Consider the following 27,010-nt stretch of genomic DNA (forward strand, 5'->3'; position numbering starts at 1 on the left):
CTGTTTCTAGACATATCGACGATATAGGTTATAAAACAGTTGCAGAAACTGGAAAATTAAGTGATAGATATCACATCGGTAAATTTATTTTGAAAAATTTCCGGGAGGACCCAGACTTTTTATTGCAGGTAATTTATGACTAAGGTTATTTGCCTCGCGCATTCACACTATAGGAATGAAAAAAATTCGTTATGCTTAAGAAAATACAAATAAATGATTAGTGTTGTGCCGAATTCGTTCTAAATATCTTTGTTTAGTAGAAGAATAATCTCATTTCTTTTAATTATTGTATGATTAATGGAGTATTTCTCCCTCATCGAGCAAACAAACTTTATAACTTCAAATTTGATACTTTATGCTATAACAAATTAAAGTTTAATTTGCTGCTAGCTAATAAAACTATTACGATTATAATATACGTATAAGTATAATCCTCTTTGAACAGATAACATATACGATAGATTTGACGCTGAAGTTCATTTAACGGAATGCAAAACAAAGTTCGACCCATTACCTCTTATAAATTAAAAAACAATGGGCAATCATTGGAGAGAATAACACTCGTACAAATATAATAAATTTTTAAGCTTTATTTACTATGAATACTGTCGCAAACATTACTGAATGGAAAATTTCTTTTTTTATTTAATTGCAAAAGATAATTTAGATAAATCTGAATCATATTTAGTGGTTGATTTAATCAGGCGTTAAGGTGATTTATAAAGTACTATAAATAATATTTTAATGATATGGAAAAACACTTATCGCCATAATAATAATATTTGGACTCATCAGGGGGCGTCAATAAATTACGTGAGGTGTTTAAGGGAGGGAGGGGGTCAAGTAAAATCTTTCCAAATCTCACTTGGGGGAGAGGGGGGGTTTTAATAAATATCACGTTTTTTTAACAGAAATTCGGGAAAATAAAGTTTAGTTAAAGAAAAAAAAAATTCTAGAAAAATTTACATATGTCAAAACTTGATATGTTAGATTTTTTCTTTTCCTTTCTTAAATCCAATGGGTTCATAGTCAAAATATATTTCAAAGAATCTCACGTGAGATTTGGGGAGGGGGGAGAGAGTTAAGGAAAATCTCACGAAATCTCACCAAGGAGAGCGGGGGGGTCAAAAAATCCTGAAAAATGTCTTACGTAATTTATGGACGCTCCCTTACATGGATTAAGGTTGTTAAAATGACTGACCTTTCATTTCATTCAAACAAAATCTTTTTACATCTTTCATTCTCATTGAATACTAGCTGCGCCCCGCGGTTTTCCAGTAGTCCAGCTATCTACGTACCAAATTTCATTGCAATAGGTTTAGTAGTTTTCGTGAAAGAGCAAGAAACTCACACACATCCTTGCAAACTTTCGCATTTATAATATTAGTAGGATTTGTAGGAAGTAGGATTATCAAAATTCAAGCGTTTTTATGAATAAACACGTACGGAATTTCTTCAATTATAATTTTTCAGATCGATGGAGCTACAGACGAAAGGGAATCATTTGGAGCAATGTTGGAAAAGTCAGTTCGATGCGCAAAAGCATTTAGAAAACTGGGCATAAAGCAGGGCGACGTTATCGTACTTATGGCAACCAATTGTTTAGACCTCACCGCTCCGATGTACGCAGCTTTCTATCTTGGTATCAGTGCAGCTTGCATTGACATGACTTTACAAAAAGGTAAGTTGTCTTTCAATGCCCACATTACAATAGCGAATCTCAAATCGACAATATTTACTCCATTTCCAACTACGAACAACAACAATTGGTTTAGTTCTTTTCTTATCCACGTAGTATCAGATTTTCTTTGCAAAATATAGATTAATTTGGAATTTTTCAGAGGAATTGCTCAGCGCATTTAATGATACGAAACCAAAATTCGTTTTCTGTTTGGGCTCCAAAGCTCCCGCTGTTCAAGATGCTTTAAACCAATTAGGCTTAGACGCTGAAATAGCTACATTTGGGAAGGAGGCATCATATAACACATTCCCGGAATTTCTTGATAAATACTCAGACAACGCGAACTTGCAGGATTTTCAGTAAGTACTTGAAAGTAGTCAAGTATACGTTAACTAAGGAACATGATATAACTGAGATAAAAGCTGTTTATAAGTATTTCAGATACCAAACTGAAACTAATATAAATAACCAGCCTATTGTATTACTTTCAGGGCCGAAGATTTCGACACTAAAGATACTATAGCTCTTTTGGTTTCTACTAGTGGTTCTACAGGTTACCCAAAAACGGCAGCTTTATCTCACAGTAATCTAATACATGGACTGCCTAACTTATGGTAATTATATTTACATGATCCTCCTAAGTGAGGTAATTTATAAAGGAAATATGAACTAGGAGTCAACGACCTGGCCCCTTCTTATTTTGTAATATTGACTGACTTGATGGCATAAGTCTAATCGTTAAACATACCGATAATACCTACCTTTATTTATCTTAATCCATATCAGCCGACGAAATCATGATTATAAATAATAAGGTTTTAAATTAATGTCATGTGTAATAGCTGTTGCTTACCGTAAAAGCTACGATAAGATTCATTCATTTAATATTCATATTCATGAGAATGATAAATTCATTCAGGCTGGCACTGTCACTGACAGGTCCCTCCCTCCTCCCTCCTGTCAGTACCATACAAGTGCCAAAAAATCCTTGTATTACTGTGTCTATGCACATATCAAAAGCATTGTACCTTCGCATTGGACACAGCAAATTTGAATTACCTACATTCCAAAAATACATAACTATTAGGCGAATACAAAATTAAAGAACTAACATGTATAACAAATACAATTCTCTTATAACCATTTATATTAACTTTTCAGGGTTAACTTCAGAAACTGCCCAACACCGACACGATTAGCTCTTATAATTTCTCCTGTGCAATGGCTTTCAGCTCTAGTGCATTTCGTGCTGAGCCCTATATTGAAATACACCCGCCTGCAGAGCTCCTTGCCGATAACACAGAAACACGTTTACGATATGATAAATAAATATAGGGTGAGTAATTAGACACAGAGAGATATGGGCTGATGGTGATAATGATGATGATATTTTATATAGTGACAAAACTTCATCAATTTGTTAATTTCATGAAATTTCATACAAGTGTAAAATCATAAATATTTCAAGAAGCGCAGGCCCTCAGTCCAAGTAAATGCGATGTTCTTTTTTAAATCTCAATAAAACTTTCACTTGAAATAAGAGTGTGTGTGAAGTCCCGTGTCCTCTAGTGGGGTATGGGGCAGATGATGTACATCTGTTTCACTGATCGATTTTCTTTACGGACAAGTAGGTGATCAGCCTTCTGTGTCCTGCCAGACCGAGACTTTTTTTTTTTGTGCGTCCCCACCGGGAATTGAACCCAGGACCCCTCGGTTCTACGCTCACGCGTTAACCACTGTACCAAGGAGGCGGTCGAACTTGAAATAAGAGATAAACACAAAATATTTTCCGCCAGCATGATAATAGTTTATATTAATGATTCTCCTGTAGAAATAGATGATGCTTAACTAAGTCGGTTTTTTGGCCTACTATTTTAATATAACACATTTCAGCCAACGTACTTAATTTCGAGTCCTACATTTATGACAACTCTGTTAAGGCCAGGAGATCGCGACCAATGCGATTTTAGCTCATTGGAAAATATATTTCTTGGTGGAAGCTTTGTATCTGATGAGGTTAAAATTGAATTGAAGGTGAGTTGATAAAATAACAAAGTATAGAAGTATGTCCACTACGTCATGTGCATAAAATGCTATACTACGAATGATTCGGAGGAACAAATTCTAGAAATTTTCAAGGATATAAAGAAGTACCTGAAGGTTATTACAGAAAACACATCACTTCTTACTATATATCCAGTATTAATATGACACAGTGTCATCGCTTTTTATGTTTGAATATTGACAGCCGGTTTCGCAGCTCCTTGACAAACTTATCTGTCAGTAAAGTAATTATGCCAAGGAATAACCCTATGATTGTCAAGCGACAACATTCCATTTTCGATGTATTTATTAAAGCTAAAATTACTAACACATTTTTAGTATAGGTATCAAATTTAGCACTACAAACCTCTTTTATACTATGAGGAATTCTATTGCAAAAGCGTACATTATATCAAATAAAATATCTTTTTGTTTGAAAGCCGAAAAAAGGCCGAATTTTCAATATAATTTCTGTTCCTAGTTTCATAAAAATGTTTATCACCAACTCGTGTGTAAGTGAGTGTTATTGTGTACATGTAAATTAATAAAGATGTACTATGGCGGTACAGTAAGGATACCAGTACTCTTATAGATATCTCTTAGACCCGTAGTGTATGTCACATTACGTCATTAACTGTCCCTCATTGGCAGTTTTTAGCTGTAAAACCAGCGTTTAATCTTCTTGTAATATTCTTATTTTATCTTCAGACTGTTCACCCTAAAGTCAATGTTTACGTTGGATACGGGCTAAGTGAATGTTCAGGATTGTGCTTTAATTACGTTCAAGCACTTCCCGGCTCCTGTGGAATACCTGTTGGACAATATCAATATAAAGTGAGTACTGTTTTTTTTTCAGCAGGCGTTCGTAATTTGTAAAGGAAAATTAGATATTTAATAGCCAGTCAGAAGAGATGCACTTTTTGAATATGTGTAATGTTATATTTAGCTTCTATTTTCAAAACTATTAATATAAAAGTAGCCTTAAATTTGTTTGTAAATTCTAAACGGTTGGATAATTCAAATAAAGTCTTTGTGTATCTTCAAATAGATTTACAATTCACAAAAAACTAAGTTTTAGTATATAATATTTATTCTGTGTTTGGCATTTTATTGAATTCTTTTGTGCGAGTAATTGAAAATGATGTATTAAGTATTATTACAAGAATGTGGTCTTATAAATAACTTAAATGTATTTATTAAAAATTCATCTATTGATCAAACTTGCTCATTGTCATTATTTTATGTCTAATTAGCTTGTGAATGCTGAAACACAAAAAGAGATAAATGATGTAAATGTCAGTGGAGAACTGTGGGTTAAAGGACCAGCTGTATTCAAGGTACCAAAAATACTATAATTTCTATTAAACATTTAAAATTAAACTTTACTTTCTCTAAAGCAATATTTATCAATTTATTCTTTATAGTACATAATTAATTAATTCAATTTATAAAATAGAATGCCGGCATAAAAAAGGCTATTAAATATATACATTTTAAAATAATTGTGTTCATTGATAACAGGGTTATTGGAATAGGCCAGAAGATACAGCCCAAGCGTTGACGGAAGATGGTTGGATTAAAACTGGCGACATATTTTATAGAGATGAAAGCTGGAACTTCTACTTTGTGGATCGCTTGAAATTATTATTGAAGTATAGAAATCATCAGGTAGGAAAGAGTTTTTCATTGTATATACTCTTATTACCTCTTCCCTACACTTGTCATCTTGTTTACCTTCACAACTACACGAAAAATAAATAATCATAAATGAATGAATTTGTGTACAATTCAATAAAATTAAAAAATGTGTTTAAATGATTTTGGCTATCATTTGTTGTTTATTTTATTATATCAATTAAGAAGTAAAAAAAACAAATGTATATTCCGCATTATTTATGCATGATGCTAGTTGTCCCCCTATTTAAGGTGGCCGTTGGAGAATTGTCCTAAAAATAAAGTAGCGATAATTATAAAACTCATAAAATATATAGTAATAGAGTACCTTCTCAGTATGTCAATATTTGGTAAATATAAATAAAATCTTAAGACGTAATTTGCAATTTTTTCTTCATCCGTATGTCCCAATTAAGTAATAACCTAAATAAATTTTCTAGGTTTCTCCGGCAGAACTAGAGACTGTAATTCGAAAGCATCCTAAAGTGCTAGATGTTGCGGTCACTGGCATTCGGGATCTGGAATGTGGAGACCTGCCGGTTGCTTGTGTGATAACGAAGGATTCTGGTGTGACAGAGGATGAAATAAAGGATTTGGTTAAATGTAAGTTAATTCTTTTGGCTTTCTTTGTTATATTAGTGAAGGACATAATAAGAATTGACATAAGAAGGGTTTAGAAATAGCCATGTCATACTTTTTTCAATGAATGTATTTGAGCGGCATTTTTGGATTTCTTGTTGAGTTTAATTCAATATGAAACACAAACAAAAAAGTTATAGCATGTGACACCATACCGCCTTTTTGTATTTTTGTTTTTTGCATAATTAGTAATTCAACGTTAATTTAAAAAAGGACAAATCTATCAATCTGCATTACAGCAAAGCCACTATTCTCTGACCAAAATCTGATGATTTTTAAATGTTTTCTTGTAAAAAAATTATATATATTTTTTAGCATCACTGGCCGAAACGAAACAACTGCGAGGAGGTGTTATATTTATGAAAGAATTACCAACAACAGCTACGGGAAAAGTTGACAGGCCAAAGCTTAAGGCAATGGTGAACAGCCGATAAAATCAATTTTATATCAATGTATAATATACGAGTGTACATTGAGATATGTTTTATTGAATACTACCTGTACCTGTTCGTTGCTATGCTAACGGACGGACAACGGACCTGTTTATCCTTCTTTAAGCAACCAGTTTTACCGAATGAGATTTGGATAATGACGCAAAATAAGTACAACACGAAGCAATTCATCAATAAATGTATAAACTGCCGATTCTTATCTAAAGCGTTACAGGAATTAAAGAGATATGTACCTATATGACTACAACACAAAGTCCTTCGCCGTATCTGTATGTATGTCTGTCCGTGATATATACAAAACCACTGCACTGATTCTCAATCTGTTTTCACCAATTTTTTACATCGTTCTCGAGGAAGGTTAATTTGTTAACTTTAAAAAGTCGGACTAAGCCACGGCCGGAGGACTAGAAATACTACAAAAGTACGTAACATAATAGAATCATTATTACTATATGATATACTTTAATTTTAAGATAACTTTTGCAGTAGCCATTATATGTACCTATGACTAATTTATGTGAAGATTTATTATTTATCCACTCTTTAATCCTCTATCTCAAAATCAACTGTACCAATTATGATATCAGTCCATTCCTTCTTTCCTGTCATCAATCCTTTCCTTATCCCTTACCCCTTAAAAGAAGGTAGCGAATATTGAAGCTCCCTCCGGAGAAGAGGCCTTGGGCTATGTCAGAATCCTACCGACTTAAACCAGCAATAGTGTTGCCGTATTAGTTAATGGGCCACGGGTACTTGTTGGAGTTTGTCGAGCCCCTCAGTGTGATACCTGGAAAAACACAATTGGGTAAACAATTAAACAACAGGCTTTTTACGATTTTCAGCAATACAGTCAATTTGATATTAAATTAATTCACAAAAAGCTTATGGATCACATTTCTTTAGAGCCACCGTTCAATTCAAAGAGTTGGGAGACTTCTACTCCTTCTGTACTTCTACTGTATATATAATTATAAAAAAATGGTAAATGCACAACTCTAATTCATTGAACACAATAATAAGTTGCTAAGCAAGTTTTAAATTAAATCGTAACAAGAAAATAAAATTGCTTCACAGTTCAAATATTATTTTACTTTATGCAGCACAAATAGTACATAAGCCTCTCGAGATTATATTCATCGATTCATTTTGATACTTTATTGTGCTGGTATATTACGAGTAATTAAACGTTTCTTAAACACTACCACTGAAAAATATGCCTAGTATGTGTAATGTGGATGACAGGTGCATATTATATATTTATATATATTACTAGTTGCACGCACCGGTTCCGCTCGGATAGTCATTTATCGTAATTGAAATAATATAAAATGTTATTTCTTTTAAGTTTAATCAAACTCCACATGGTGTGCAAACTTGATTAAAATCGGTTAAGTAGTTTAAGAGTCCATCGCGGACAAACAACGTTATTTATAAATGTTAAGGTTTTGCTTATGGCATACCGAGATTGTAGGTTGCGTAATAGTAAGCTACCACACTGCCCATGAATATATGTAGGGGGGTAAGTCTTCTGCAAATGCATTTTCCGCCTTATGCGGCTGATGGATAAAGAAACTAAATAATCCTAAAGTGCTTCAAATTTACACACAGCCTTCGTTTCTCTTATTTGTAAATCAACCAACTAATAACCCCTTAAATAAATACAATATGATAGGTAATCAATTAACGATGTATTATTACGATTAAATTAAAGACGCTGCTTAGTTGGGTGTGTATGCACTATACTTTTATACATATCTTCATATAATTATATCTATGAAGAGTCGGTACAGTACAGTTCCAACAGTCATTCATGGTCGATAGTACATGTGCATACATCGTGTCTTAGTGCATATTTACTTATACATTTCCGTGCATTCATAGTGATTTCTTGTTGTGGTGGGTATATGATTTTATATTTGAACGTACATAAATTACTGCTATTATTTTTAATTTATAAAATTCATATTGTAATCAACTTGAACGTATGTTATAAAATGCAAAAAAAATGTAATATATATAAGTTAATTTTGATATATAAAGTGTAAATGTATCCTTATAAAATAGAATGTATGCAAATTTAAGTGAAATTATTTTTTTGTAACTTTTTCAATGTCGATTGGTTAAATAATAATTGAATTACTTTAGTATTAATTTTATATATTTTAACTTCTATTTATAGAGCACACACCTCAGGAAGTGCAAGGTTACAATTAATTATTTATAATTATATTCACATTACATAGAAATAAAACACGACTAGAATATAAAGAATAACAACCAAGAAGCTGTTTTCGAATTAGTATAATTCAAGAACTTGATTTTTTTATTTCATGTGACATTTGCATAGCTTTAAAAACATTTAAAATTATTAAGGAATTAATATAATTATGCGGTTATAATTTACAATATTACCCTATTTAGAAAAAAAATTCTAATCCTTTTCCAATAACTCAAACATATATAAATAATTTACGCAATCATTTCTGCATTCCACTACAGTATCTGAAGAAAAGAAAGTTTCCTAAATGGTAGAGTATCAGCTTAATGGCTTTATTTCTAAATTCAGCAGCAATTACAGCAAAGGAGATTTTTGTAGCAGCAAATCAGTACACACCCACGATTGTCTTTCAGTGTCTACAATATGGCAAAAGATACTTGTGCTATCTTAAAAGCGAATCGAAAAACTCTTTGCCCTCTTTAAATTCATACTACCCATATCAGTAGGTATTAAAAATGATTCTAAAATGCTTGACGAAGTAAACAAGCCTGTTCGTCTGTTTTACTTTGGCAGATAAAAACGTAATGAATGATACGTTATTATTAAATATGCCTGATATTGTAGAGATAAAAATTTACACAGCGTCGTTGCGTTCATTTCGATTAAACTTCGAACACATTAATCGCCTACTGTGTATGTACTATCATAATTTAGTTAATACACCTAAGATAATGTTATAATGGAGTCAGAAAAATTCAATGCATCTTAGATAGTGAAATTAAACGTACTTAAAGTGTTCATACCAAATATTATGTATTAAACAAAATCTGTCACGGTTCATGAGACAGCCTTGTGACAGACGAATGAATAACAAGAGAGACAGACATCGAAGTATAAAAAAATTTGTCCGTACTCTTTGGGTCCACAACCCTAAAAAATTATGGAAACCAAGGCGTAAGGAGGAACTTGGTACATACTACAAACCCTTGTGACTTGAGACATGATTTGGATCACTAAATATTGTTGTACTGAACAATTCCTTAAGGCCGGTTGCACCCCCATACTCAAGATCATCTTATTCTTTGAAATATGTGATTTAATAATAGATATGCTCTGACCTTCACAGTTTTCTTGTTAAAATGAACAAGTACAGAGGAACGAGCGATGCAATACATTGGTACATTAATGAAATTCAAAGCCAATTAGTGGCTAAATCTGGTATTCCAAGTGACCGATATCATCTTGGAAAACTAACTCTAGAAGCATTCAAAGATGTACCTGATAAAGTACTTCAGGTAAGACATATTTATTTAGACAATGTTATAAAAACAAATATGTATCTAGAATAAAAAACTTTATACTTAGGAAACTTTTAACTTCTTAGTACTTTGAATATCTTTGATCTTTAAAGACTCACAAGATGTCAGATAATTTTTACAGCATCTTGATTTGGACATAGAGTACGTTTTCGTTTTTATACATTTTATAATCACTACCTTGTTAGTCTTATCGCAAAAACACAGCGTTTTTTTATATTACATTCCGTAGATTGATGGAGCAACGGGAGAAACAGAGACCTTCGGATCAGCTTTGACAAGATCTGTGAAATGCGCAAATGCAATGCGGAAACTGGGAGTAAAACATAACGATGTTATAATACTTATGGGACCTAATCACATTCACCTGACTATCCCGATGTATGCCGCTTTCTATCTGGGTGCTGGTGTGGCTGGTATTGATATGTACTTGGGAATAAGTGAGTAGTATACTTCTTGATTTTATAGTGAATAAGAAACTTAAAACAACTATACTAAACTAATCGATGTCCTTTTTCCAGCCTCTTTCATTTACCATCGCGTGTCTTGCGTTTTTGTCTTGTCTTCTCGAATTGTTCCACCAATCTTCTTAATATCATCTATCCGTTTTGTCAGTTGTCTACCTTTCTTCTTTTTCCATCAACATATTATTAGGAAATAAATTGTTAGGTTATCATATTCCTTTCAATGCTAATGGCAAGATTTTAATTTCAATAGATGTTTCTAAGTTTAAGCCCATGTTAACTATTAGTTTTTAATGTATAGCAAGATAGACGAGTTACATAAACTGACTAGAAAATGATCTGGAGGTCTAAAAGACGACAGATAAGAAATACGTCTGCACTATTTGGAGACAATGACCGAACGTATAAAGACTTTGTATATATGTTATCTACCTCAATTTAATGAATGATTAATCTAATCAAAAGGTATATTCTTTTGATTAGAATTTTTTTTCATAACGAAGTTTTACACTCCAATAATTGACGTAAAAAATTTACTTTCCTTTGATGAATTAATGTCTTTGTATATAAGTACATCCAGATTTATATGTATCATACTACTACTACGTAATATAATATGGTAATAGGAAAAACACGTAACGAAAAACTTTCTATAAAACAGTATATGTATTCGAATACATATACTACATACAGATGTCGACATCTGTTAAATTCAATATTATTTGTTTATTTTGAATGAAGATGCAATTTGTAGAGTTAAGATAAATGTATTCTCAACGTTATCATTATATAAACATTTGAAGTAATAAAGTTTGCATCGTACTTTAAAACCATAAAGTTGTTTTACGTGATTAACTAATATTTAAATTATATTTATATAAGTGTTTATTAATCTAATCAGAAGAAAACAAACTACAAATCATAATAACATTGTTATCTTAATTAATGCTGGTAACTGACAAATACTAAATATGGCTTATGGCTACCTTTATACAGTTTTGTATGAAACAAATAAAGTTTAAAAAAACTATATAATACGCCTTAATGATACAATCAAATTGTAAATAGGTAATTACCTACTTATAAATTAAAAATAGTAAACAACCGTATTACTGTTTATTATCCAGAGATTAAATATATTTACGGACCAACAGAATTAGTTTAACTATATAATCAACATTATTATCTTCTAGAATTTCGCGTGACTTACATTATAACGATTGGATACCAAAATTGGTTCAATTATGTTAAAGTAGTTTTAAGAATAATTAATCTAGTCCAAACCGCTTTTTAAAAAAATGCACTTTAACATATCACTTTATTAAATGCAGTACAAAATAGTATTGTAATAACATATATAACAAACATGTTTTCTTTGTAAACAACGCATCTTGTATACAAAGAAAACATGTTTGTATTGCAGATTCAATATTAACATATATGTTCCAAGGTTATGTACATTATTATGTTGTTATTGTTCTTCGAGTATTTTGATTGAAAGTTTGAAGTTGATTACTTATTATATTACAGGTGGGTTTAATGATACTTATGGTTTTCGATATCAATCGTATACTACAAGCTTCTTATTGCAGGTGAACTGAAGTACACATTCAGCATAAATAAGCCTAAAGTGATATTCTGTCAAAGCGAAAGGGCGAATGATGTAGCAGATGCCTTAAAAGGTCTGGATTTTAGCTGTGAGATTATAACTTTTAACTCCGGATCTAAATTCAAGAGTCTCTCTGAATTCTTGGAGGTTGATGGAATTGGGCCATCTGAGGACGAATTTGAGTATGTATCTTTTTCCTTAAATTACCGTAAACAATTTATCCAAGATATAATACGAGTGGTTGTTGACGTTATAATATTTATAGAAACGTAATATTTCTTCATAGCAGTATCAAGCTTTTCATAGATTTATAATTATTTCACTTATTATTGTACCAAATCGTTTTATATTAAAATATATAAAATACATTATATGGAGTGGAGATAAAATACAAGAGGCGACCTTCTCGCTCATCAGGTCTCTTCCAGGCTACCTGAGGTAAAGAATAAATAAAATTCAAATTACTGTGACACGGGTGACTATATTTAAAAAAAAATCTTTCCTAAATAATTATAACAGATTGCTCTAAATTTGTGAAATCTTTTCAGGGCTTCCAATTTTGATCCAGCCGAAACACCACTAATGCTAATAGCAACTAGTGGAACAACAGGCATGCCCAAATCAGCTGTTGTCACTCACAAAAATCTTTTGATCGGACTGGCATATATGTGGTATAAAATTAAAACAATAATAGGACTATAAGTCTTGATAATAGTCAGAAAATTGAATTGAATTGAAAGCTAATTTTCCGACTTTAATTTAGTACTATTTGTAAAAAGCTTTGGATTTAAATTCACTCCGTTCCCCATATTTAAACTTTTAATGTATGAAAATTATGGGATTTATAACAAAAATAATGTATTGATTTAGACTTAGGTTTCGAATTAAATAATAATTGATCACCGATATTTTGATAATGTGCCAAAATAGTCCTTGGGTTTCATTCGCTAATATTTCATAATGATTCTTACTTAGTGCGGTAAAATTTTTGACATTTGGTACTTCATTATGATATTTTTCACAATATTGACTTTAAGAATTTCTTAGAGTGGAAAAAACCTATTATTTTGTTTACAGGGTAAATTTCACCTCTTTCCCAACTCCGACTCGTCTTGTAGCAGTGTTTTCTCCAATACAATGGTATTCTGCATTATTCAAGTATGTTTCTACGCCAATTCTAAGACAAACTCGCCTTCAATCCTCATTGCCATTGACTCAAGAGCATGCATATTATCTAATTAATAAATATAGGGTAAGATACAATGAATAAATAACAAATAACAAAACTAATTTTTATGCTAAATCCTTTAATGAAGACTACACAAACTATTAACTTGTGAAACAGTAGGGTATGTTATGGATGACGAGGTGGTCACGGACGAATCATAACCGGCTCCCGTGGCCTCTTCACTAAAGAGGCTCAACGGAACACAGTGGGGTTTTGGTCGATAGGAATCCGACATAACTCACGGCTTTTTCTCCGTAGGCCGCAAGATTTCCCCACTTTTAAAAAAGGGTGTATTATGGATAAATATATAATATATAATTCTTACTTTATAATGACAAAAGGTTTTTGCCCGAGTCTTTGATCGCAAAGACTACAAAAATATAGTAACAGACAGACAGACAAATAGATGAACAGAAAAAAAATTTCAATAATTGTTGTGGTGTCTTTCCATAATATTGCATAGCAGTTATTTTTTATGTTTAGTGTTCAAAAATGGAATGCTCTTTGTTTTATTATATGTATAGATGGAAGACATTATATATGTCAATATGTACTTAGTCCTAAGAGCGTCCAAAAGTAACTATTATAACATATACAATAAACTCTTCTTTCAGCCATCGTATGCTATGTTAAGTCCAAATATGTGGATAATAATATTTAACCCCGATGACCGTGAAAAATGTGACCTTACTTGCTTTGAAGTTCTAATAGCTGGTGGCAGTCCTTTACAAGAGGGACTTAGAAAAGAAATCAAGGTACTAATATTTATTTAAAAATTATATTCTGTTTGTGTTCATCACACTACAATTTTTTATTGAAAGTGATAATACCAAAATTAGACTAACAACTAGCTCGACATTAAGGGAAGGAGACCCGCATCCATTTCCTTACCCTAACCAATCCATTTTTTTATTCCTCTCGTCAATCCTTTCTTAATCCCTTTCCAATTTGAAGTCGGCAATCCATTTGTAGAGGCGTAAGTTCTGCAATCGGCCTTACGCCTCTCCAAATGTTCATGGGCGGTTACCACCGCGCTTACCATCAGGCGACCAGCTCCATTGTCGACGATAACAATCCCTATCCCTAAACCTAAACCCTTAATCGATTAACTATTTAACGATGATTCATTAAATAATCTAGTTAGATTGTTTGTTGTAATAATTGTTTCCTCTTTTTAATGACTTCCTCGTTTCTTCATTTCACAGAAAGCAACACCCGAGACTTTAATACTGAATGTATACGGTATGAGCGAAATAGCTGGATTAGCAATGGTATATGATGTTACCGTCCCGAATTCCTTGGGTAGACCGATCCCAAGTTTGAGACATAAGGTATTGTACTGATGACATTAATCTAAATTAAAAATCTTTACTGGAACATTCTTCCCGAGTCTGTATTCCTTGTCAAGTACAATCTGGGGATATTCACGGGTAAAGTGAACAGGAACCTTTTATTGAAGCGTGCTCCATCTTAAGTCTACATCTACGCTTACCAGCAGATGAAGTAGTAGTAAAGTCTTCCCTATCACACATTAAAATAAAAACAAGAGCATTATTTAATTTTTAGTTTTATAGCATTGAAATACTTTATAAATGAGAAATTTCTTAAAAGCATTATTTTCAATTGACAGGAATACACATTGACAATATATTATTATCGAAATCTAATTTTATAAAAGGAAACATCAAGGAAATCATTTATATGAAACAAAAACCTTGTTCAGCATCTTATATTTATTCTAGTGTATTTATGTGTATAATTTCATTTAGGATTCTTTTTTCAGTTAGTAAACCCCGAAACGCTTGAGGAGATAACAAAACCTCATGTGACTGGTGAACTTTGGGTTAAGGGACCAAGTATTTTTAAGGTACAAATTGTAATTGTTCTTGTTCAAATTATAAATTAATACAGTTGTAAATATTAATAATAATAAACTATGATACAGAATGTGTGTTTATCACCGAACAATATACCTTTATTCAATATTGTTGGTAATTAATTTGATTCTTTGATATTTCATTTGTCCTGTCTTAGGGTTACTACAATAATCCAGAAGTGACGTCACAAACTCTTACTGAGGACGGTTGGCTTCGAACTGGAGACACAATGTACAGAGACGAAAATTGGTACTTCTATTTTGTGGATAGACTAAAACTGTTACTCAAATATAAAAATCATCAGGTAAATTATTAATACTAAACCTCCCCTTAAATTTCAAGATTACCTCCAAGCTAAAAAGCTCGTTTAACATATTGAAAAGTAATAGATTAATATTATTAGATATTAATCTATTACTTTAGCAATAAGAAAGAGTAAATAACAAATTTGAATATGTCAAATTTGAGTATGCTGTTTGTTTTAAGTGCATTTGTTGTTAAAATCAATGTAAAATATGTTATCCTTCCTAAGTCTAAAATATATTACAATTTATTTCCAAGATACCTTTTTCACAGCCATATTAAAATATGCTACATACAATACGCCATGTCAATATATACCACATACAGCAAACCAGGACCATCTATTGCGCCGCTGTTACTTCTACGAATTAATTATTTTCATATAAATTTGTTCATTATGATAACTGCAAGGACATATATTGCCGTGTGTGCATTGAATATTTTTAGAAATTAAAAACTTTTCAACGGATTTTAAACGTGATTTATTCATTATATTATTAACCCGACGTTTCGAACACTTTACAGCGAGCGTGGTCACGGGGAGACTGAGATGTTATACTTGTTGAAATATATTTTCTATTATTACAGATTTCTCCAGTAGAAATAGAAGCCGTGATAAGCAAACATCCAGGTGTCTTTGATGTCGCTGTAACGGCGATACGCAACACAAATGAAGGAGACCTGCCAGTTGCGTGCGTGGTGCCTCAAAAAGGCTACAACATTACTGCTCAAGAAATTAAGGATTTAGTAAAGAGTGTGTTAATTCAATATGTTTTATCTTATATCTTTAAACGAGCAATTCTTGTATGTATATATGTATATATATAATTGGAATCTCGGAATCGGCTCCAACGATTTTCATGAAATTTAGTATATAGGGGGTTTCGGGGGCGATAAATCGATCTAGCTAGGAATCTTTTTTAGAAAATGTCATATTCGTGTTTTATTCGTGTTTTGTCGACTTAAGCTTACTTTTTTAACAAATAGGAGGCGTTTGAGTAGTCCCAATTTATTATGACTCTTCCTGACATCTATTGGCGAATAATAATACTATAAATGCGAAAGTTTGTGAGGATGGATGCATATGTATGTGTGCGTCTGTTACTCTATCACGCAAAAACTACTGAACCGATTGCAATAAAATTTGCTTCGTAGATAGCTGGACAACTGAAATAACACATAGGCACTTTTTATACCGATATCCCTACGGGATACGGACTTACGCGGTTTCAACCGCGGGTCACAGTTAGTGTAGTACCTAATTGACAAACGTTTAGGCCACTATCCCATATGCTAACAAAAATTAAATGGGGCAGGGGCGGCACCAGCTTAATCATTTAATCTATTTACACAATAAAAAGATTTATATAATAGAATTAATAACCTCCTCCTTTTTTTAAGTGGCTTGAAAATAGTCTAGATATATCTCATAGATCTACTAAAAAAGTGATAGATCTATTAAACGTGACAGAAATAAATAAATAAATAGATAAAACGGTGGCAGTACAACTGAGTCATTCCTACTAATCTAATATATAAAATTCTCGTGTCACAGTTTTCGTTGCCATACTCCTCCGAAACGGCTTGACCGATTCTTATGAAATTTTGTGTGCATATCGGGTATGTTTCAGAAACGGCTAACATCTATTTTTCATACCTCTAAATGATCAGAGTAAGGCAGAACAGTGTTTGCCAAGTGCAGCTAGTATTATATATTATGCGAAAGAAACTCGTTCTGTCCATCTGCTGTTCTTCTCATGGTCACACCTAAACCACTGAGCCCATTTGGATGAAACTTTACAGAAAGATATGTTAAGACCCGAGAATGGACATAGGTAGGGTGTGGGAAAAAAACCACGAACTTTCCATTTTCATAATAAATCATATGATGTATACCAATTGTCACTAATGAATAGTGTTAATATAATTATGATTTTTCTTATCACAGTTGACTTTATTTTCAGACAATTTAACAGACTCGAAGCAATTAAGAGGGGGAGTCATATTCGTTAAAAATCTACCAATGACGTCAACATCAAAGATTGACAGACCCAAACTGGAAAAACTCGCAATCGAGTCAGTTAGAGAATAGAAATGAACTAATATTGTAGACAGTTTCACAAATGGATATGTTCTGTTTAGTTTACTATGTTTCAGTGAATGTGACGCATATACAATGAAAACTCTTTATAACGTATTTCATGGAACCGGCATTTTTTTTTTGGTCATCTAAAAGTTTCGTATCCCATGTAGGATAGAGAAAAACCTTGAGAAAATGTAATCTAACAATAATGTCCACTTGGTGAAACGACTGTTTTGAGATCTTTTTTGATAATTTCGGTGCGTCAAAAGAATGATTTATTTAGTGATAAAAACACTCACCTGCACTGAATATGTTCTGATATCTAAATATCTAAATATTTCTTCATAATAGAGAATGGCTGTTGCATTATAAAGAGTGTACCTACTAATGTATGAGTTTAAATATAAACCAACCAAATTTTAACGAACTTTTATGTTTTTAAAAAGATATTTTTTTATATCCAACAATGTTATAGAGAGTTTACACTGTATATATGAAAGTAAACGTCAAAAAGTGACTTTAGGGCGCTTTTAAATAGTATTAAAAATTACTTTAGATATGTTTGCATTTTTATTTTTCACTTCGTAACATGTGTTCCTCTCCTTTACTTTCATATTCATTATATTTCTCCTCATTTTATTATAATTCACACAAGTCAAATAAGGTGCCTTATGATTATTTCCATGATAAATAAATTAAGGTAAAAGCCATAATTTTACTTCTAAATTTTATTATATTACTTGGTATCTTGGTAGAATGCATATTCATTCTATTTTATTGGAAATCGAGCCATATGGTATAATTTAAAAACATTGTTTACACAATATAGCTAAATCTTACACTACACGCCTATTAATTGGTAAAATTTAACTAAGTAAAGGTAAACGTAAATAATTTATAAAAACGACTTTTTCGGACCTTTACTATTAGAATGCACATGCTAGGATCGTTAGTATTGTAATAATGATATATGATTGCTTTATTCCTCTTCATCTTATAATGTAATTAAGAAAATTACATTAGATCAAAACTATTATAATTTTTTTTGTATAATCTGTAATGTAATTGCAAAGTCATTGCATATAAATACTCTACATATAGCAATTTATTTAAATAAACAACCTTTTTAATAACATGCCACATGAATATGATATGAATAAAAAATTAAAATTATATACCTACTTAAAATTAAACATCTTCCGTACACTCTCTATATGAGCAAGTGAGAAGTAAGCTACTTACTGATTACATTTTTTTAACTATATTTTATTTTTATTTTAGTTTTATAGCATGTATATGCGTATTTACCGATTTTTCTTACGTCTTGTATTTTATTATCTAGGTGCAAGTAGATACGTCTTAAATTTTATTTTTGATTGATTAAATTATGGTGATAATATAGGCTTAGTTTATTAAATAATATGAGTTTCTCGTTATAATGACGTCTTTCCTTAATACAAGCCATTATCTATCTAAACAATTCAAAACATCCTTTACTCATATTAACTCTAATGATCCTCAAATTGCTACTTAAAGACACGTTGCTGAAATTACCCCATAATTTTCGAGAACAAAGCTCGCCCCGTTCTATTTTACTTTAATAATAAATGTGACATTGAAGACAAAGAGTCTCTCGTCCATCGAGTTTTGTAAAGTTGAGTTTACAATGATACGTTTGAAGGATATAACACTTCCAGTTTTTTTTGCTATTGAAATTTAAAATATGGTACTATTGATAATACGAACTAAAATACTCCGCCACCATTTTCTCATACAGAATTTGGTATCTTTTTCATTTATTTGTTAGATTTGAAGAATATTTATTGCTATTGATTTTGATATGAATTCCCAAAATTCGATGACGGAATAAATCATGATTCATATGTAATTATAATTTATAATAAATAGATATATGTATAATTGGCTTGGCCCTGGGCCTTGTGCACAAGCTCAGCGTCGCTCAACGTGCTAAGGGCTATGCTTGGAGTTCCCCTACGAGATCGAATCAGAAATGAGGAAATCCGTAGGAGAACCGGAGAACCGACATAGCTCACCGGATTAGCACGTTGAAATGGCAATGGGCGGGGCACATAGCCCGTAGAACCGATGGCCGTTGGGGCAAAAAGGTTTTGGAATGGAGACCACGTACTGGCCGACGAAGCGTGGGACGACCTCCCACGAGATGGACAGACGACCTGGTCCGAGTGGCGGGGAGCCGCTGGATGCAGGCCGCCAGTGACCGGTCGTGGTGGAAATCTTTGAGGGAGGCCTTTGTCCAGCAGTGGACGTCCCACGGCTGAAACGACGATATGTATAATTTAATTAAATAAATACATAATTTACCTATAATAAATAAATACTAATAATATTTATAATAAATAAAAAAATTTTAATAATTAAATACATAATTTTAATATTCGATTCATAATGAAAGTTCATGAACCATTGACCCCATTGTTTACTAAAATTTCTAGAATCCATAGTCTGATCGTTTCCCTTACCAAATGCAACGTAGCCTACGTTGGCGCGAATGGTCTTTATAACTATCAATCGTCTTTATCAATCTTTTCCTTTTTGTGAATGAATAGACGAGAATATGCAAGGAAGTATTCAATTTATAAATTATATCATGATATGCAAAAAGGACGCTTTGATTTTTTCATAACCGATCCATATCTCTATTGCGCACGTGTTGCATTATCGAATTACTGAACTCCATTCTTTATTGCGATGAACTTTGTAAAAAGCGAAACTTGCTAAATGTGGAACGTCACATTAAATGAATATAAATTACGCTATAACAAGTACTAACGAAATTAGTGTGACAATTAGATATTAAACAAGTTTAATGATAATCTTCTTATATTTTATTCAGTATTAGCGCCCCGGCTTCGCCCGTAGTACATATATAGCCTATAGCCTTCCACAATAAATGGGCTATCTAACACTGAAAGAACTCTTCAAATCGGACCAGTAGTTCCTGAGATTGGCGAGTTCAAAATTGTATTATCATTATTCGTTTAGGCTAGGTAAAAATCGATTTAAGTACAAACAAGCATACAGATGAGGCTATTAAAAGCGTGTTAAAATGAAATAAGATGCAGCAAGCAAAACTGCCGATAAAATTTTTTAAAACTATGACATCATTTCAAATATGTAATTCCACAACCTCTGGATTGAATTGGACATCCTAGGTATCAGGTTAAGGTTGGATAATAATTTAAGTACATACCTATTTTTTATCAATTATATATTTTTCCAATTTACTATTCTATTATTCTGAGTAAATCCTAACAATCGTAACAAACCACCATGTATATAAAATTATACTCGTAGTTATAAATGCGGACCGATCGTTATAACCACATATTAATTCAGAATGGCTCGAACCTTGCGACAAATTCGACATGAATCGGAAGTTCATTTTTAATCTATTAATAAGTGAAAATAAAGCATTATCATAACTATATTTGAAATTGAAATAAATACGTTCCTTATATTAGAATTTATCCTTATTTGTATGAATTAAACATCTTAGTTTTCAACATGGTATTCAATCTTTCAAATGATTCGGTGCTTTGGTTCATGAACGATCTGACTTCTCGAATTGTCGCCGAGTCGGGGATTGCCAGTGACCGCTACCATCTTGGTAAAATTATATTGCAGAGTTTGAAAGAATATCCAGATGCTATTATGCAGGTAAGATAGTTTTAACTGAACAAGATTGTACACTGTTTGTTTAAGAATTTAAGGGAAGGTTAACAATACGAAACTTTAACTAGCTTTCGCCCACGGCTTCGCCCGCGTAAAATTCGGAATAGTTTAATAGATGTTGAATAATTGTTGTTTGAATCAGCGCACATATTAAAAAACCCTATCTAAATTCGTTGTTCAGTTTGAAAGATCTAAGCTATCTATATCTAACATTTAAAAAATGTAAATGCGTCTAATAGATAGAATCTCATCGCGTTTAATCGATACAAATATAGTATTTGTATCGATTAAACATCGCAACTTTATTATTAATTTAACTCAATACCATTTAATAAAGATTGATGGAGCCACTGGAGGTTCAGAGACAAATTGTTCAGCGTTAAACCGAACTGTCAGCTGTGCAATTTGCTTACGCAATTTTGGCTTAGAAATTGGAGACGTGATTGTGCTCATGGCACCAAGCAATTTGGACTTGGCCATACCATTCTATGCTGCTTTATTTATTGGAGTCACTGTAGCACCCGTGGACAGGACATTGAGTGTTAGTAAGTGATTTCTCATATGCTGAATACTTACATCCTTCTTTAAAATATAGTTATGTATTTATTATTATGCTACGCTAAACTTCCTTTTCTGTAATGTAAGCTTTATAAAAAAATATGTAGATATCAGGCTATCTATGGTATGCTACCATAGATTTGTTTGCTTTTACTTCTATTTCTTTTCAAAATATGGGAGACTAAATAAATTTTCACAACTATCTTCCAGCAACCTAATAGCAACTACTTACATATCAAACGAATTAATTGTTAACTTCCAAGTAAAAAACGTAAGGTTATTGCAGCCTACTATGAAGATTCGATAAATTGTTCTGTTTTGCAGGAGAGTTGAAAGAAACATTCGCGGTGTCTGAACCGAAAATAGTATTCTGCTTAAGTGAGAAAGCAACTGAAGTCCAACTAGCTCTGAATGATATAGATCTGAACGCTCAAATCGTAACATTCGACAGTGGTGATTATTTGTGCAGCTTCGACGAGTTTCTTCAGAAATATGGAGATGATACCCCGATTGAAAATTTCAAGTAATTATGAACACACAAAATATATCAGTCGTGTTGTTATCTTTTTATTTAATTCATTTCACAAGCCTGAAAGTCCCATGGTTGTTAAGATTTCTAGTATTAGTTCAATTAATCGATCATGAATGTATGTCACTCTAATAATAATTATTATTTTTACTAAGCTACATGAATGTTTCTTAATTAAGAATTCCTATAACTCTTTAAACAAAAAACAAACATAGCATAGGAAATATGACATATAATGTCTACTTCTACTAATAACTCTAAAGCATCGATTGTAGTCGAAGTAGATATTCTTTTGTATAATATGCATTATAGAGCTACTGACTTCGATGCAGAGACCACAGGAGCTTTTCTTCTATCAACGAGTGGCACCACTGGAGTTCCGAAAGCAGCCGAGGCTACTCACAAAAACTTCGCTACTAGTATCCCATATCTTTGGTAACCAATCAATGTTAAAAAAATGAATATTGCTTTAATTCGTTTGATTTTATTTTTCCTTGTTTTGTGAACATTGTTAATTTCTAGAATTTAGTTTCCAAATATCCTTACTTTTGAGACTAAATGACGTGCCAATGTAAATACTTCTGGAAATATTATAAATTTGTTTTGAATATGAGATTGCGAGTCGAGAAGGCTTTGACACGAATTTAAAATTCATCGAATTTTATACATTTCAATACTAGCAGATCATGTATATGTATAGTATCCTATTAATATTATAAATGCGAAAGTTTGTATGGATGTATGGATGTTTGTTACTCTTTCACGCAAAACTACTGAACCGATTGCAATGAAATTTGGTAAGCAGATAGCTGGACAACTGGAATAACATATAGGCAAATCTTTTTATCCCGATATTCCTACGGGATACGGACTTACGCGGGTGAAACCGCGGGGCGCAGCTAGTTTAGGTATACTAAACTAAAAGAGAATAAAAGCGAGAATAAAAGCGAATATTCCAAACACATCGTTGCGTGTCGGATGTTATTTATTTCTTGAACTTTGAATATCAATTAAAATATTTCGTTTACATTAATACTATAAATTTGTTTTAGGTCCAAGTCTACTACATTCCCAGGTCCAACCCGTATGGCGTTAATCGGTTCCCCAATTCAATGGTTGACAGCCGTGATGCATTTCATTGCTTCGCCCATTCTAAAGTACACTCGACTGCAGTCCTCTTTGCCCTTAACACAGGAACACGCATATTATGTTATAAACACATACAAGGTACGTAGTTGTATATTTTTTCCGAGGAAAGTTTTTTTTATAACTTCGTCAACAATGGAGCTGGTGGGTCGCCTGACGGTACTACCACCTGGTGGTGCTACCACTGCCCGTAGGCGTAAGGTTTGCAATTAACATTACGCCTCTCCAAATGGAATGCCTACTTTAAGCCGCAAAGGGATTAAGAAAGGATTGACGAGAGGAAAAAAGGAAGGGACTCCAAAGGGTAAGGATAACGATATTGGCCTCCGTCTCCCCCACTCACCGAACGAAACTCAGCAGTATGCAATTTCACGCCGGTCTTCAGTGGGGTTGTGCTACCTCCCCGGAGCGAGCTGGCCCAATTCGTGCCGTGCTCGACTACCACATACAAAACTGTATTCAGGAATTATTCAGGAATGCTATTAACTTATAAGTAACTAATACCCTATGCACTCCTGTACGTCTGCGCCTCCTGGGAACAAATAATTGTGATATTTTATTTAAAAAAATTGTGATACTTATGAATGTAAAATAAAAATCTTGAGCTATTGATGGATTTCTAATATCATTTACAACACAAAATATCGACATAATTAATACGACACTACTGTATAACATTTTTTTTTTATTTAAAAGCTTTTTAAACAACACCCATAACTCCAAATTAGGTAACTATTCAATAAAATTAGTTTCTTTCAGCCCTCTTTCACCGTAATGAGTCCCACATTCATGACAACACTCATGAGTCCCGACCAACGTGACCAATGTGATTTCACATGCTTCGAACTCATTCTGTTGGGTGGAAGTGCCGTACCACCCGAACTCATTGAAACAATTAAAGTAAGTGAAGATTTAAAGAGAACTGAATGAGATATTTACGATGAAAAATATTTATTATGTGGAGTTGATTTAAAGTAACAAACTAAAATGCCTTCAAATGTGACAGAACTGGACCAAATTTAAATGAGACCACACGGAAGCAACAGCTATCAAATAAAGAATCATGTTAATCGGTTCGCTCAGTCGAAAGTTCTGAAGTAACAAACAAATAAAAGACAGTCAAATTGAGATTTCTTTTCTCTGTAACGACCCTTTATTATTATCCAATTATTTCAAGTTTTGGTTGATACTTGAGACTACTAAAAACAAAAATAAACCCGCTATGTCAGGAAGAAACATAAAAACTTTTACGTTAATTAAAATGTACTTAGCGTAATATTATACAACATCATTAGTTACATTAAAGTGAATAAATTAAACATAATTGTTGGTACTTGATAGAATTTTTATAGCTTATTATATAAGACCTCTTCATGTATATTTTTACAGAACGTTGCACCAAACACCGAAGTTTTCAATGCTTACGGAATGAGCGAACTTTCAGGATTAGCTTTTCACAGTGACTCTCCTCCGCCTGGATCATCTGGAAAACCTATGGGCTGTTTTCAATATCGGGTCAATTTTTTTTACTATTTACTATTAAAGAATACTTGATATAATCTATACTCTTATAATAAAGACGAAATGTTTTTTGTTTGTACCCTAAAGGCTCCTAAACTACTGGTCCGATTTTGAAATTTCGTTCACTAAAAGAAAGCTACATTATTCCCAAATGCTATAGGATACTTTTTACCCCGGAAAAATGCTTCATTGCCACTGGATAACGGTAAATAGGACCACGAGTAGTAAAAAATTATCCAACCGAATTAATATTTTTAACTTAACTTCTAAACGGCTGAACCGATTGCAAAATCAATGCTTTTTGTGTGTTTTAAAATAGCCTTAAAATTAATGAATATACATCTACACCGTAGACATAATAACAAATTCCTTATCTGAATTACAGATTGTGGACATTGATACACGGGAAAATATCGAAGAACCAAATATACCGGGCGAACTTTGGCTTAAAGGTCCAGCAATTTTCAAGGTAATCTTATTTGAATATATTTAAATAAATGCGAAAAACCGACTACATTTTATACTATTATAATATGATTAATCATTGTATTATATCAAATATATATTCAAAACTGAATGAGATTTATAGATAATATGAACATTTATTTCAAATTATTCATTACCTTTTATTTCAGGGTTACTATAAAAACGAAGAAGCGACTGCAGAGACTTTTGATGATGGTTGGTTCAAAACTGGCGACATGTTTTATAGAGATGAAAATTATAATTTCTTCTTCTGCGAAAGAATAAAGTTACTTTTAAAATATAAAAGCTATCAGGTGGGTATTTTTATTTTGTATATTTTTTCTATCCAAAAATAAGCAAAATAAAAATGTTGTCTGGTATGTATTAGGTAGGTACCTATAGAGCTTGCAAAATGATTGCAAGTGTGGCTATAATCAAGGGTGGATCCAGGGTATGGTTATGCCCCTCTAGGCTGAATTTTTTTATTTATTTTTTTTCCTGCCTACATACCTAACTAAATTAAATATCTACTTATTTACTTCTATCAATTAAATTAAAAGTTGTGACTTACCCACTACAATATGACAAATTCCTCTCCCTCTAACGCCAAAGCTGGATCCGCTCTTGAGTATAATATAAAATCAAAAGCAATATATATAGTAGCTACATATTACTATCCCCAAGATATCACCAGTTGAAGTGGAAAGCGTCATACGGCAGCATCCAGGGGTGCTGGATGTAGCTGTTACAGGTATATCAGATCCGGAAAGTGGCGACCTGCCCGTAGCTTGTGTGGTCCTTCGAGTCGGTTACGATGTCAGCGCAGATGATATTAAAGAGTTAGTGAAAGGTAATTGCATATTTTTATATAATAACCAATAATTTTTTTTATTATTAATTATCTGTAACTTCCTATCCTACTAATATTATAAATGCGAAAGATTGTGATGATGGATGTATGTGTATGTATGTTTGTTTTTCTTTGTAACTGTAAACACGTCTAACACAACGAAGAATAGCATGTATTTCTATAAGGTTTATTTATATATTTCAGGTACATTGTCTGATTCAAAACAATTAAGGGGTGGCGTAGTATTTCTGGATGCAATACCCATGACTGCCTCTACGAAAGTCCATCGAAGAAAACTGAAGGAAATTGTGATGGTCGCAGAAAGGCACTGAAAAAGTCTATTCTTTTTAATAGCTTCAAACTTTTAACAAGCATCTGTAGTTACTTTGAATCTCTTATTTATGTGCTATTAAGAATACTTGCACAAAACACTTTAATATGTTTAATGCCGCTTACAATGGGGGTCGTAACTTTTCAAACGCTCGGCAATTTACTTTGTGCTAAAGAGTTAAGGACGAATACATTAAAATTTTCAAGTTAAAGTCAAAAAAAGATTCGTCTGAGAGTATATACCTAGTCTTGCCATAAATATTGTAATAAAGAAAAAAGAAAATTGTTAACTGCAAATAACATTTATTAC

The 27,010-nt window shown here is 32.4% G+C and overlaps 1 protein-coding gene across 1 annotated transcript; it reads left to right on the forward strand.

Moving 5' to 3' along the window:
- LOC119835605 (tyrocidine synthase 3-like) lies at nucleotides 1–26,896 on the forward strand. The gene is made up of 33 exons (XM_038360533.1): nucleotides 1–128; nucleotides 1,474–1,681; nucleotides 1,842–2,040; nucleotides 2,173–2,295; nucleotides 2,843–3,017; nucleotides 3,575–3,715; nucleotides 4,433–4,558; nucleotides 4,978–5,061; nucleotides 5,246–5,392; nucleotides 5,839–6,001; nucleotides 6,353–6,470; nucleotides 9,834–10,002; nucleotides 10,256–10,463; nucleotides 12,080–12,278; nucleotides 12,645–12,767; nucleotides 13,174–13,348; nucleotides 13,939–14,079; nucleotides 14,530–14,655; nucleotides 15,108–15,191; nucleotides 15,359–15,505; nucleotides 16,093–16,258; nucleotides 17,469–17,593; nucleotides 21,074–21,286; nucleotides 21,639–21,846; nucleotides 22,184–22,382; nucleotides 22,701–22,823; nucleotides 23,441–23,615; nucleotides 24,294–24,434; nucleotides 24,924–25,049; nucleotides 25,441–25,524; nucleotides 25,691–25,834; nucleotides 26,205–26,370; nucleotides 26,575–26,896. Exons 2-33 carry the CDS (start codon nucleotides 1,513–1,515, stop codon nucleotides 26,700–26,702), a joined length of 4,815 nt encoding a protein of 1,604 aa, XP_038216461.1. The 5' UTR covers nucleotides 1–128; nucleotides 1,474–1,512; the 3' UTR covers nucleotides 26,703–26,896.
- The last annotated feature ends 114 nt before the right edge of the window (nucleotides 26,897–27,010 follow it).

This window comes from Zerene cesonia, chromosome 2, assembly GCF_012273895.1.
Source record: "Zerene cesonia ecotype Mississippi chromosome 2, Zerene_cesonia_1.1, whole genome shotgun sequence".
In the NCBI taxonomy this organism is placed as follows: Eukaryota; Metazoa; Arthropoda; class Insecta; order Lepidoptera; family Pieridae; genus Zerene; species Zerene cesonia.